This window comes from Gadus chalcogrammus, chromosome 1 (assembly GCF_026213295.1).
Source record: "Gadus chalcogrammus isolate NIFS_2021 chromosome 1, NIFS_Gcha_1.0, whole genome shotgun sequence".
NCBI classification, from domain to species: Eukaryota; Metazoa; Chordata; class Actinopteri; order Gadiformes; family Gadidae; genus Gadus; species Gadus chalcogrammus.
In genome coordinates this window covers 20,597,110-20,611,264 of record NC_079412.1, presented here as the reverse complement: position 1 = coordinate 20,611,264, position 14,155 = coordinate 20,597,110, and the positions used below count along the sequence as shown (strand labels likewise).

General features: G+C 44.7%; 1 protein-coding gene across 9 annotated transcripts in view; it reads left to right on the top strand.

Annotated features, from left to right (window-relative positions):
• LOC130386278 (NACHT, LRR and PYD domains-containing protein 12-like) overlaps nucleotides 1-12,226 on the top strand; it is a 64,196-nt gene extending 51,970 nt beyond the window's left edge. For 3 of the 9 annotated variants that reach the window (XM_056595100.1, XM_056595182.1, XM_056595163.1), the window contains 5 exons: nucleotides 4,934-5,107; nucleotides 6,102-6,275; nucleotides 7,236-7,409; nucleotides 7,594-7,640; nucleotides 8,418-12,224. In XM_056595100.1, the coding sequence (XP_056451075.1) occupies nucleotides 4,934-5,107; nucleotides 6,102-6,275; nucleotides 7,236-7,409; nucleotides 7,594-7,640; nucleotides 8,418-8,977 (1,129 nt within the window). In that variant the 3' untranslated portion in view covers nucleotides 8,978-12,224. Of the gene's footprint in view, nucleotides 1-4,933; nucleotides 5,108-6,101; nucleotides 6,276-7,235; nucleotides 7,410-7,593; nucleotides 7,641-8,417 lie in introns of all 9 variants that reach the window. The other 6 variants (XM_056595148.1, XM_056595139.1, XM_056595156.1 and 3 more) reach the window with 4 other exon arrangements.
• The last annotated feature ends 1,929 nt before the right edge of the window (nucleotides 12,227-14,155 follow it).

The following is a 14,155-nucleotide window of genomic DNA, read 5'->3' as shown; positions in this document are numbered from 1 at the left end:
GGCATCTCCTGCAGGTGGCGCCGGTTGCACCTGAGTCTTGCCCCCTGCTGCGTCTGGATGATGTAAGAGCGAGGCGTGACACTCTCAGCGGTCACAACTGCAGGAGCTGTCCAGGATTTCTGGGGGTCCAGCTTGGTGAGGACGTTACCACCAGGCTGAAGTGGGGGTAGGGGTCTGGCCCCATGGCGTCTGTTGTAGTAGAAGGCTTGCTTCTTCTTCTCTGCCTCGTCCTTCTGCCTGATGCGCTGCCCGTCGGGCCATGAGGGCTGCAGGTTTCTCTCGAGGGTAGGCAGTGTCGTTCGAATCTTCCGGCCCATTAGTAGTTCAGCTGGGCTGGCTCCAGTTGTGCTGCATGGTGTTGACCTGTAGCACATGAGTGCGATGAGAGGGTCGTTCTGTTTCAATATTCGCTTTGCGGTCTGCACCGCCCTCTCTGCGTGACCGTTGCCTTGTGCGTTGTGTGGGCTTGAGGTGACGTGTTCAAAGTCAAGCTCACGGGCGAGGTCTTGAAACTCTGTGCTTGTGAACTGCGGCCCGTTGTCGCTGACGACCACATCTGGAATGCCGTAACGGGCGCATATAGCTTTCAGCTTCAGAGAGACATGAGCACTTGTTGTTGTTTTCATGTGCAATATCTCGATGTATCTCGAGTAGTAGTCTGAGATGATTAAGTAGTTCTGTTTATTATGTTCGCATAGGTCCAGAGCTATGCGCTGCCATGGTCTGTCAGTGAGCGGGGTAGAGATCAACGGCTCCTTCTGCTGTGCTCTTCTCAACTCACAGCAGGACTGACATGACAACACCTTGTGTTTCAGTTGTGAGGAGATGCCGGGCCACCAGACAGCGGCGTTTGCCCTGTCCCGACACTTTGAGAGCCCTTGATGTCCGTCGTGGATTCTCTCAAGGATGTCTGCCCTCAGCGTCCCTGGTATCACGATGCGGCTTCCTCTCACGACCATCCCGCCATACTCTGAAAGTTCATCTCTCATAGAGAAGTACTCACGTATGTTGCTTGGTACTTGGCATGTGTGTTCTGGCCAGCCGGACCCAATGTACCTGATCACTGTCTGCAGCTTCTCATCAGCTGCAGTAGCTGCTCTGATGTTGTTCATCTTCTGTGGGGTAGCTGGCACGCTGTCCATGACTGCTGCAATGTAGCACTCAACCTCAGAGTGTGTGTCTCTCCCGTCCTCCGCGTTGCTCAGAGGGCTCCGTGACAGTGTGTCTGCCACAACAAGGGTCTTCCCCGGCGCATACGCAGCCACTGGCTTAAAGCGCATGAGCCGCATAAGAAGTCTCTGGCACCTTAATGGAACGTTGTCTAAGTCCTTACTGTTCATTAGTGGGACCAGGGGCTTGTGGTCTGTCACAAGTTCAAAACTCTCCAGGCCGTAGAGGTATTTTTCAAACCGTTCACAGGCCCAGACACTCGCCAGGCACTCTTTCTCAATCTGCGCGTATCTGGTCTCTGCGTCTGTCAGCCTCCTTGAGCAGTATGCGACTGGTTTCCAGTTTTGTCCATGGAGCTGCAACAGCACGCCACCGAGCCCATAGCTGCTTGCATCAGCTGAGACAGCGGTGGGTCTGTTGACGTCATAAAACACTAACACTGGCGATGTCATCAGTAGCTCTTTTAGCTTCTCAAAAGCTGTGTGTTGTGCGGGACCCCAGGTCCAAGCTGTCTTGGACCGGAGCAGCTCGTACAGTGGCTGGCCCACTGTGGACAGGTTCGGCACATATTTACCGAGATAGTTCACCATGCCCAGGATACGTTTGAGCTCGTGGACGTTCTCTGGTGCAGCGAGCTCCCGGATTGCTCGCACCTTTGCTGGATCCGGCCGCACGCCTGTGGCATCAACCACCTGGCCCAGGAAGTTGAGCTGCTCTTGTCTGAGCTTACACTTTTCCTTATTGAGCTTGAGCCCAACAGACTTGACTCTCTCCAGGACCTTCTGGAGATGGAGGTCGTGCTCTTCCATGTCCTTTCCATACACAACAATGTCATCCATGTAAACTGAGACGCCCTGTAGGCCTTGAAGTGTCTCCAACATTTTCCTTTGGAAAATTTCTGCGGCGCTCGTTATCCCGAATGGTAAGCGCCGGAAACAGTACCTGCCAAATGGCGTAATGAATGTGGTTAGTAGGCTACTTTCACTGTGCAGAGGAATCTGGAAGAACCCAGAGGCTGCATCAAGGCTGGAGAACACCGTTGCTCCACACAGCTCCGCTGTAATCTCCTCTGGTGTAGGTAAGATGAATCTCTCTCTCTTTACCTGTTCATTTAGTTTCTTAAGATCCACACATATACGAACCTTTCTGTTCTTTTTGAGCACGGGCACCATGGGGGCGCACCAATCGGTTGGCTGGGTTACCTCCTCTATGATGCCGTACTCCTCCATGCGGCGCAGCTCCTCCCTGACCTTGGACGTCAGCGGTATTGGGACCCTGCGCGCAGTCTGCACCGCGTACGGGGTGGCGTTGTCCTTGAGCTGTATCCTCACAGGCTCCGTCTTGAGCGTGCCATGCTCTCCAAAGGCACCATGGACCTCCTCGATCCGTTTCACGAGGCCAATCTCAGCTGCAGTGGATCTACTGAGTAAGTTGTTGACAGACTTTCCTCTAATAACATACACTGGGAATGAGTATGAGTTCTTCTTGTATGTGGTGTTAACTTGAAATTGTCCTTTACAGTCTAATTGACCCCCTGGGCTGGTCAAAAATACACTAGTCTGCTTCAGTTCTCTCTCTGGAATGAGCATATTGAAAGTCTCTTCACACATTACACTAGCATCAGCCCCAGTATCGATCTTAAACTTAACAGGAGTTGCACCCAGCAGAAGTTGCACTGTCCACTCATCACTCGCGTTTGCATTCACTGATCCCAGGAAGTATTCACTCTGCTCATCTGCCTCTGTTACTTCCCTCACCGCTTTGGTTTTGCACTGGCTCTGCCAATGTCCGTTCCTGCCGCATTTGTTGCAAGCTGAATTGCGAGCGGGGCATCTCTCTGGATCCTTGTGCTCTGTTTTCCCACACCGGCTGCACTTCCTCCCGTGCTCCGTCTTTCCCGCTCTCTCGGCGTTGCGCTGCCATTTTGTATTCGTCTTCCGCGTGCCCCGCACCTCTTGTACGGATGCCGTGGCTGCCATGGCCTCTGCTGCCTGCGCACTGATCTGCATGTTCACTGTCTCTGACTGGCGAACAGACTGTATAGTCTGCGCCAGTGTAAGATCCGCCATGAGCTGCAATTTACGAGACTGCTCTTTATCTTGAATCCCCACCACGATTCGGTCCCGAATATTTTCATCTCTACCCTCCCCGAACTCGCAGTGTTCTGATAAATCATAGAGAGCCCTGATGAAAGTCTCTGCCGGCTCGCCAGGCCGCTGCACGCGCTGGTGGAAAACAGCACGCTCATGGATTACATTCCGCCGCGGGAAAAAGTACTCGTCGAACTTCTCCATCACTATATTGTAATTATTCTGGTGTCCTGGGTCAGTAAAAGTAAACGACTTGAAAATATTTTCCACTTCACTCCCCATTGCGTACACCAGGGAACACACCAGGGAACACACCCGACTTCTTGTTGAGCTCCGTAGCCGTCCGATATCTCTCGAACCGCCTTTTCCAGTAGGTCCACTCCGTCGGTTTATCAAAGCTAAAACTCTCCGGTGGGTTGAACTTCGCCATGATTTACACTCTTTGCAAAACCACTGGCCACTTCTGACACCATGTAATAAAACACGGAATGTCCAGACATAGGTAAGTTGTTACTTCTGACTTTATCCAGGAGCTCTCGGGTTCATGTTCACAGCATACCGGATGAAGACTCACGTGAAAGCCCCTCCCACTGCCGTAACACCCACTAGAGTAAACATCAACAGCTACGTTACGACAGCCGTAAAGCAGAGTACCGTAAACACTCTAATACTCTGACACCCCCCACGATAGAATGAGTTCGAATCCTGTAATGTATCATATTTTAAGCATTTGTTTTTCATTTATTTCGGCTTAAAACGGTTCTACGTGACAAGTTTTTTCCAATTACACTCCAAATACGAATGAGATGGGAATGTTTTTGTCATTTTATTGAAAGACAAATCAAAGAGGCATTCGCAAGGACAGCTACGTGTCTTGCCCGATTTCCAACAGCTGGCGTAGCCACGACAACAAACGACGCATTCGGCTAATGGTCACCAGTTAACACGGTCACGAGTTGAACTTAATAATAATAACAATAATAAATGAAATTTATATAGCGCTTAATATGGTACTCTAAGACGCTTTAAAACACCACACCAAGTGCCACCGCAATGTCGCAATAACATGCCAACGTCGTAAAGGACAGGTTGCTCCTCCAGCAAGCAAATTAAATTCTCCTCCCTCTCCTTGGACCAGAAGTCTGCCATCTTCAGATATTTGTATGCTGGAGTGGACAGTACGGTACCGGGACGGAGTAAGGCCGTGACGTACAAGTTGTTCTGTGCTGTGATTGGCTGAAGAGAAATAGTTAAATTGCCGCGTTCTAAAACTGGACCTTGCGATTTGACATGTTCAATCTCTGGCGACTCCTTGCAACTCGTTGCGACGCCTTGCAACTCCTTGCAACGGCTTGCAACGACCCGTTCACACCGCCCCTGCGACGTTCTAAAACCGTCTCGTTGCAAGCCGTTGCAAGGTGAATCTTTGGTCTGAACTGGGCTTTAGATTCAGTATGTTAATGATAGCATAAGGTTCTATTCTATTCATATTCACGTAATAACAGCTTTTTAACCTTTTAGTTATCGGACCTCTAAGCAAGTCATATTTCTGTAGAACTGCTTTACTGACATTTAGTTCAACTGATAAAACATGTCTCATAACAAATTAAAAAAAAAACATTGACCACAGTTCCTTGTTCCTTGTAAACATGTTCTGTGTATTTTGTGTGAAGGCTGAATCGCTGTCATCTGTCAGAGATATGCTGTGAAGATTTGGCCTCAGTTCTCAGCTCCAACTCTTCTAGTCTGAGAGAGCTGGACCTGAGCACCAATGATCTGCAGGATTCAGGAGTGATGCTGCTCTCTGCTGGACTGGGGAGTCCACACTGTACACTGGAAACTCTCAGGTCAGTTTTACTCAATGCGCAAATAGTTACACCACATGTTCCACATCAGAGGACATTGAACAGATTTACCTCCAGAAAGTTAACAGGTCTAAATAAATTAGGGAAATATGCTCTCTCTTGAGTCATCTCAGGGCTCAACTCATTAATACTGCTGTCACTAACTTTTTAATTTGGTGACACCCTAACAAATGTGATCGCAACCCTTTTTTTAGACGTGAAAATGTCCTTGTTCACGTACCATTCCTCTGTGTCTATTAATGTGAACAGATTTACTACATTTAATAAGTTGTTTATGTTTTGATTGAATAGGTTGTCTTTTTTGTATTTTCTTTATACTCCTCCTCCTGAATCAAATATCTACTAATAATAACCCGCTGCTGATTGGATAATATGCTCCAATCAGGATTTATTTCATTTTCTGGCGTCATCCAGAAAAGTACATTTCTTCACACGCTCTTGAATAGCGCTAGTGCTGCGGTGACATTTCATTAAAACTTTGCACAAAGTACAATCCACTGTTTTAGTTTTCGGATCAAAGCAGTGAGTCTTCATGGGAACTTCAGTGGGTCGTGTTTCCCGATAGAGCGATCACACCGGCGCCACAATACAGCTGCGCTTTAACACCCAGTACTGAACTAAACCTTGGCCATTGCGTGCATTACAGTGCCATTACCACTTACTTATGAAACACAAGACCTCAATCTCATTCTATTTGTGTTGCCATGACAGCAAAAGGTGTACCTGAGATTAAGTTTGTTAATGATAGTATAAGGTGTATGTTTTATTACATTCCTATTCTATTCATATTCACGTATTCAGACAGTAAGGTTAATAACAGCTTTTTAACCTTTTATTTATCGGACCTCTAAGCAAGTCATATTTCTGTAGAACTGCTGTACTGATATTTAGTTCAACTGATAAAACATGTCTCATAACAAAAAAAAAAAAAACATCGACCACAGTTCCTAACATGTTCTGTTTATTTTGTGTGAAGGCTGAATGGCTGTCATCTGTCAGAGATATGCTGTGAAGATTTGGCCTCAGTTCTCAGCTCCAACTCCTCTCGTCTGAGAGAGCTGGATCTGAGCACCAATGATCTGCAGGATTCAGGAGTGATGCTGCTCTCTGCTGGACTGGGGAGTCCACACTGTACACTGGAAACTCTCAGGTCAGTTTTACGCAGTGGTCAAACCACAAGTTCCATAGCAGAGGGCAGTTTCATAACTCAGCTTATAACTCAGTAACTGTGATGACCACATTCAGGACTTTTGTATCATGTGAAATGAAGCACCTTGCTGTTAAGCTTAACTTTTAAATTATATAAACATGAACGAAAAATATAAGAGCAGGGTGAAGTACTTGGAAGGGTCTTGAAAGGGTCTGAGACCCCTAGTTGGACACCTAAGACCCCCTGAAAGCCTCGATAGTAACCTTTTGGAGAGTCTCTGGAAAGATAGAAAAATGGTTTGACCTGGTCAATTTTTAGACGTTTGTTTGAACGTTTAACGAATCAACACACTTTATCTTCACTCATCTGGAAACAGAATTTGTACAATTTGTACATGAATCATATTAGTGGTTTCCCTGATTTAATCTATATCTAGATGGTAGTACAATCTAACCGTCTTCTAGGAAGAGGTGATACTTTAATGATGTGAAATATAAAGAAGCCAAAATTCCTGTCCTCTGAGTGGACCTCACTACTCAGTGAATAGAGACTAGGGGTTGGGTACCTACAATTCTGACGTATTATGTTGCCGTTGAATGCCCGCTCGTTTCCAGTAAGGCCTTCTTCCACAGGTGGCGCTGTTGCAAATGGTCCTAATCCAAAATGTGGTGTGGTTTAGAAAACCTAACTTATTATGTCTGAGAAGCTTTCTCCTGGACGCAGCCATCATCAACCACTGGCCAGACGGAGTTCAGCACAGGTGTCCCTTCAGCGGGACCAGGAAGTGCTTCATAAAAGGCATTTCTATGTCACCAAAACAACGCCACTAGAGTTTGGAGTAGGACGTTCATAAAATGGTTGATAGGCTGGAAAAACATAGGAATTTAAACCTGTGTGTGTGTGTGTGCGTGCGCGTGTGCGTGTGTGTGTGTGTGTGTGTGTGTGTGCGCGTGTATGTAGCTTGTCTGGCTGCCTGGTCACACAGGAAGGCTGTGCTTCTCTGGCCTCAGCTCTGAGCTCCAACCCCTCCCATCTGAGAGAGCTGGACCTGAGCTACAATCACCCAGGAGACTCTGGAGCTGCGCTGCTCTCTGCTGGAGTGGAGGATCCACGCTGGAGACTGGACACTCTCAGGTATGGAGAGGACAGCTCACCAATCAGGGACAAAGTCTCCTACAAGGATTCAAGCCGCTGCTAGATGAAGTGGTTTGAAACGGCAGCTGTATCTCATGTTGTGTAGAAAGTGAGGAGACAGCAGATGATGAAGGTGAATTTTTCAACATGCTGCTCTCACTTTCTTTCCCCCCCCCCCCCCCAGTGTGGAGCATGGTGGAGTGTGTAGGCTGAAACCAGCTCTCAAGAAGTGTAAGTGTCTGTTTACCTTTATTCATCATAACACAGATCACCTATTGAGATGGAAAGTCCATCCACACAGCAGGAGTTGACGTCTGGTCATTCAAACTTGTGTATACGCATGTATAGCTATGTTTCCCTGCGTTTAAGTATGTCTACTATGTTTGTGTAGGTGTGTGTACATGTCTATGTATGTCCAGTATGTATGAACCAATAGGTACAAACAGTTAATTTCTAGCCTGTATGTGAGCTCAGCTGGTTCAGTCTTTCAACCCTTAAACAGGTGAATTATAATGGATGTGTATTGGAACCTTTCAAAGTCTAATATCTTGGAAAGTATGAAGACTATAGCTTAGATATTCAAGAGGAGCAATCAACTCACCATCAACGTTTTGATATATAGTATATGTATGTATTGTAAATATTGCGTGTAAATATATTTAGTTTATACATTTTTCTAGGATTCAATGTTTTAACTGGGAATGCCACGCACCCCCCCCCCCCCCTTGGGTGTTACATTTAAGCTTAACCTAAATGATCTTCAAAACAATATGCACTACTATTTCAAAGGCTATAGCACACTAGTCCACTATAGTAGCTATCATCTGATATGATTTAGTCTTTCTATTCTAATTAGTTTATGAACTTGAAACAGGACAGGAAGAAGAAGATGCAAGACAACAGTACTAGTGATGATGATGATGATGATGATGATGATGATGATGATGATGATGATGATGATGATGATGAAGAATGTTCAGTAGCTCACCATGTCTTGCTCTCCGTCAGATGCCTGTGAACTCAGACTGGACCCAAACACAGCCCACAGACGACTCTCTCTGTCTGAGGACAACAGAAAGGTGATGGTTGTTGTAGAGGCCCAATCATATCCTGATCGACCAGAGAGATTTGACTCCTATCATCAGGTGTTGTGCAGAGAGGCTCTGACTGGCCGCTGTTACTGGGAGGTAGAGTGGAATAGAGATGTTGGTATAGGAGTGACATACAGAGGAATCACAAGGAGAGGAGGGAATTATGAAAGCAGGCTTGGATTTAACAACAAGTCCTGGAGTCTTCATGTTTCTGATGGTCGATACTCTGCCCGGTACAACGGTTCTGGACCAGAGATACATCTCCCCCCCGCTGGCTCTAACAGAGTAGGAGTGTATCTGGACCGGCCTGCTGGCACTCTGTCCTTCTACAGAGTTTCCTCAGATGTAGGAGGGTCCTCAGACAGACTGGTACACCTCCACACCTTCCAGTCCACCTTCACCCAGGAGGACCTCCTCCCTGGGTTTAGGTTCTGGCATGGTGGGGGTAACGGGTCAGTGTCTCTGTGTAAGTTATAGGGCCCCATCTTGCATCCAGCGCAATTGACTTTCTACAATGCAATGGGTCGTTTTAGTTTGCAACTGAGCGTTCTTTCCCTCCACCACCACTCGTCGAAAAATTAGGGAATGATCTTGTGCCCCAAGGCGTGATTCGGTGAAAGGAGGGGGCGTGTTCTGGCGCAAACGTTCCCTAGTGGTATTTTGCAGTTTCAGAAAACAATTCTGCCACAAACCAGGAAATACCTGGTTTAAAGTCAGTTTTAGGATTGATGAGTATTTGATCGTGGGAAAACATTGTTTAACCACGAGTGAGTGTTAAAAATAATGAATGAATGTGGGCGCGCTTGTGTGTATGTGTAAAATTATTAATAAATGCGGGCGTGCGTGTGTGCTTCCATCTGTTTAAACGCACGCAAACTAAACACGTAACGCATAATACAGTCCATGGCAATGTATATTAACGGGGGGACACATGCATATTAGGAACACAAGTCGATAACGATAATGCATACAATACTGGTAAGAAACTATATTTGTTAATGTATTGCGTCTATCATTACATAGAACCACAGTTACCGCATATCATATGTGTGTTAAGTTTTCTTTGCCGAAATTTATTTGAGGACACAGTATTTCTGAAGTTGTGGAAGAAAACGCTATTCCATGTGTGAATAAGGCCATATTATTTGGCCATAAACGGAGCCATTTGAAGTTTGAAATTCATCTGGTCATGCATCTGTCTCATCGGAGACTGCAAACGCGCTGTCGAAATATCAACTCGTCAGATTCAAATGCGCTCATGGCTCTTAGAGGGGATGGGAGACGGCACTCTCATTGGTTTATAGCCCATTACGCCCAAACCACTCCTACGTGTAATTAGGCTACTTCAGTTCAGACCAACCCTTTTTAGATTTGTGCCTGGCGCAATAGTCATTTTTCCACCCGGTAAAATACCAACATCGCCATAGAACCGCCCAGACTTGCGTTTGGCGCTTCTTATTTGCGTTACAGACCGTTAAAAAAGGGCACACACGCATATACAAACAAACGCACAGACACACACACAAAAACCTTTGTGAGCACACATAAAACAAATATATAAACACACACAAGCGCATGCGTGCCGTACATGGAACCTGATTTAAAGCAGATTTAATATTATATTCATAATGCAAGTGGTCTGGGAGAAGCTATTGATTATGTTGTGATGACTGTCAAAACATACTGATGATTGATTCCTTGTGTTCTGTTGGGAACAACACAGCAGTAGAACATGTTCAGTTATTAAAGATATTTGTACACCGGTTAATGATTAATAACATCGGTGGATTCTATTGTTTGAGTCCTTGTATTTATTGTGTACATTTAAGGGACTGTTCTTCTATTGTTTGTGTCCTTGTGTTTATTGTGTACATGTAAGGGACTATTTTCTGTTGTCCTGCAGGTTAATAAAGCAAAATGTTGATCAACAACTCAGTGGATCAGTTTACACTTTAAGGTTGTGGGTTCACTTAATAAAAAGCACAACAGAGGCTTCATCTGCACATCATTAATAATCTGGATACCAGCAAGTGCATTTCCATAATCAGACTCATACGCCAAATGAGTGACAGAATATGGAGAGAATTCTAGAAGCGAGCCGACAGGAAACAGACCCCAACTACTGGCGTCTCTCCAGAGATGAGCCCTGCAGGCTGGTTGATAAACCCCCTCCCCTGTGGCGTCTAACAGGACCCTGAGCTTCCATGTTGCAGCACACAGAGGTCAGTGTTTGAGGCGGTGGTGCTGAGCTGAAGAAGAAGGAACCTCTCTTTCTTTGCCTGGGTGTGTGTGCGAGAAGGCCCATGCAGGCCACCGTACCACAGAATCGGACCAGAAGCTGTTTCATGAAGATTATCACAGTCACAAGGAGTTTACCCTTTTTGTTTGTAGTACGGGTTAGTCCTTGATAAGCTTATAGAAGCAATGAGCTTAACTCTCAAAATGAAATGTCTCTAGAATAAGTTTGGCCTTTTTAATTACAAAAGTGAACAATACAAACAAAGATGGGAAATCGAAATAAGGGTAAGAGAAAACAGTTGGACCGTATTTCTGATGTCACTACCTTTGACGTCATGACTCTACGGAAGCCTTATGGGTCCATGCTAATATGCAATCGTAATAATTATCATATAGAATACAAAACATTTTGCATTTTTGTATAACTTAAGGTTTCTGATGCGAGAAGGCTACAGGCCAGGGTGATGGTTCTAAAGATGGTCACCTATTAAATCAACAAAAACTTACAGGACAGGGCTTGTGGGATTAGGTGGACAGCCATTTCAGATTACTGTTGATGTAGGGTAGGCTCCCAGACGTCTTGGGTCCTGAACCAAACACATCGGGACTACTAGTCTTTAGTTGATTTGTTTATAGTTTCATGGCCAGTCCCTTTTGATGAACTGTAAAGTAAAAGGAGCAGCTTTAGCCTATTTTGCAAACAAACAAATTGCACACAATTAGAGCAAGAACAAACAAACAAGCCCAAATGATGGGAGAGACATCAAGGCAGTTCGTGCAACAAAAACAATACACAGGAGACAAGAGAAAAGAGGCCACAGAGGTCACATTGAAAGTACATACAAGACAGAACGTGCAGGCAGGTAGCAGAGAGGGAGCGGCAGCAACAATGACTGTCACATCAAACAGACACATCACCTCTGACAGAGATTAATGTGTGCAGTTATAGTTGACGAACAGCCATGTTTTAAGGTGTGCTGTAAGGGGGAGTGTGTATGTATATCTTTGATAGTGGTAGGCAGTGAATTCCAATTCTGATTTGCTCGAACAGAAAATGATTGTTGACCAAATGTGCTTTTGCTAAATGGGATTAGAAGGTCACCTTGTGTGGGACTTCTTGTGATCATAGTGCTGCTGTTACGTTGGATTATGAAGGAGTTTAAAGGAGGAGGAGCTGTGTTATGCAGTATTTTGAAGACCAGGCAGATGTTTTTCTATTTGATTTCATCTCCCCAGCTCAGCAAACAGACACTAAGGTGCTCCAGACAGAACAGCGCCCCCCTGTGGGCCGCCGAGGCCATGACTCACTCATATGTCAGGTATTCATGCTCAGTGAATATGGACTATTACTGTTGTTGATTGATGATGACAAGATTATGACAAAATAAAAAAATTCTCGCTAGAAATGTCATTAAAAACAATTTTAATGACAAATCGTTATGAATGCAATAATAATAATAATACATTTTATTTGGAGAGCACTTCACATTCGAAAATCTCAAAGTGCTACAGAGTTTAAGAGAGAAAAAGGGTTGTTAAAACACACATTTCCCCAAATTCAGCCGTGCTGCAGAATTATTGCACACGCTGTGGGTTGTTGTTAATTGATTGCATCTTGTCGTTTCATTTCAGAGGGAACCGGTTGTTCTGTTGTGTTAATGAAACCAGAACGTGTATGTAATCGTCTGGTGAACCGTGTTGGGACTCATCCTTCATCACGTCCTCTGTTTCACAGGTGACATTGTTTCGATACTGATTTATACGTTCATAGTACTGAAGCAAATAAAGTGTTCACGTAATCAAAATGTAAATCTTTCTTTAAAGCTTGGAGGAGGATTCTACATGGAGGCGTTCAGTAGAAACGGAGAAGAGAACGCATATTCTACTTCATGTGTTTCTATTCGTTATGTTTATTAGCCTCTTCAGTGACAACACAGTATTTATGTACTACTGTAAATAATGAGCTGCGTCAGTGACATGTCTACAGGCTGATTGAGCAATTAAGTGTCGCTTTGTTTTTCTCTGAGTTTCTACACATCACAGCTCTCTGTCCATTGTTCGTATTTTAATAAAGCAATTATGCTTGATCACTGAGTCAGGTCACGGAACAACAGCGTATAAGACGTAAGTCTGGGAGGAGTATGAACTGGGAGGGGAAGTGGTACAACTGGTAAGTTCACAGCATCATTTCCTTACTGAGTCAGAGGGTTTGGTTTGGTGCACTTTATCACAGCAGGAAGAAGGCTAAGGTACTGGACTTCACTTTGTGATAGATCATGAATATACATAACTTTGAATCTTATCAAAAGGTTGACGGTTAGTTTTCTTTAAAAGCACTTTAAAAACGTTAGTAAATGTATGGATGCTAAGCAATTGGTCAAAATTATTGTTGGATAATTTACTTGATTCTTGCGAGATAATGCTCAGGTTAGACTGTGTACATTGGGGATCGAAACCCAGAATCTTTCATCATAGAGTCAGCGGTTTAGGTTAAAGAACTTCTATTTATTTTTCTTCCTTATTAGGATTTTTCCTAAATCTCAAGTGTCCTTGCATGACTTTAAAGGTACTTAGGATAGAATGAACAGTTGTTATATTTGACGTGCGATACTATGATTATAATATTTAGACAGGAAGATGGCCATCTTGGTTAGTGAAGGTGTTTAAACGTGATCTTGACCTGGGTCTTCTTCTCTGTGGTCCTGCATCAAAGATCTGCTTGTGATGTCATACAACATGAGGAAGTCCATATATGGACATGCCTTCAAAGTGGCATAACCAGCATAGGGATTAGTATGTATGATATGATATCCGCACGGTAAAATTGATCTTGCTCAGACACATTTGAAGCCCTATAAGACATTCTGTGTTGAATGATGAACAATTATTAAATAGTTATTAAATAGTCCTCATTGAGAATGAGAGGGGCTATGAATCTAAAAAACAAACAAAAAAAAAACACCCTGCCTCTCGACCAAATTAAACAGAGACAACAGCCCCCTGTGACCGGCAATAAGAAGCTCCTATAAAATCAGCGAATAAACAATCACTGACTGTCAGTAGAAAGAATATGTAGTAGTGTTTGTGTCCAGGTCTCCAGTCTGCTATGGATGAGGAGAGAGAGGAGGGGGGTCCTACCTCTAAAACCACTCTGTCTGGGGAACACGGCCGCCAGAGCAAAGCTAAGAGGTAGGAAGAGGATCTCACTGTCTGTGACTGTTGTCCATCTCAGAGCTCAGCTCAGGGATATATCATGACTCCATCGTTAGTCTGAGTAACCGCTGTGTGTGTGTTGTGTTGAAGCCCAGAGCAGCAGGAGAGAGCAGACTCCCCTGGACCCAGCTGTGTCTCCATGAAGAGTGACAACTCTATGGAACAACCTGTTAACTTTAAAGATGGAAATCAGTCTATTGAGAA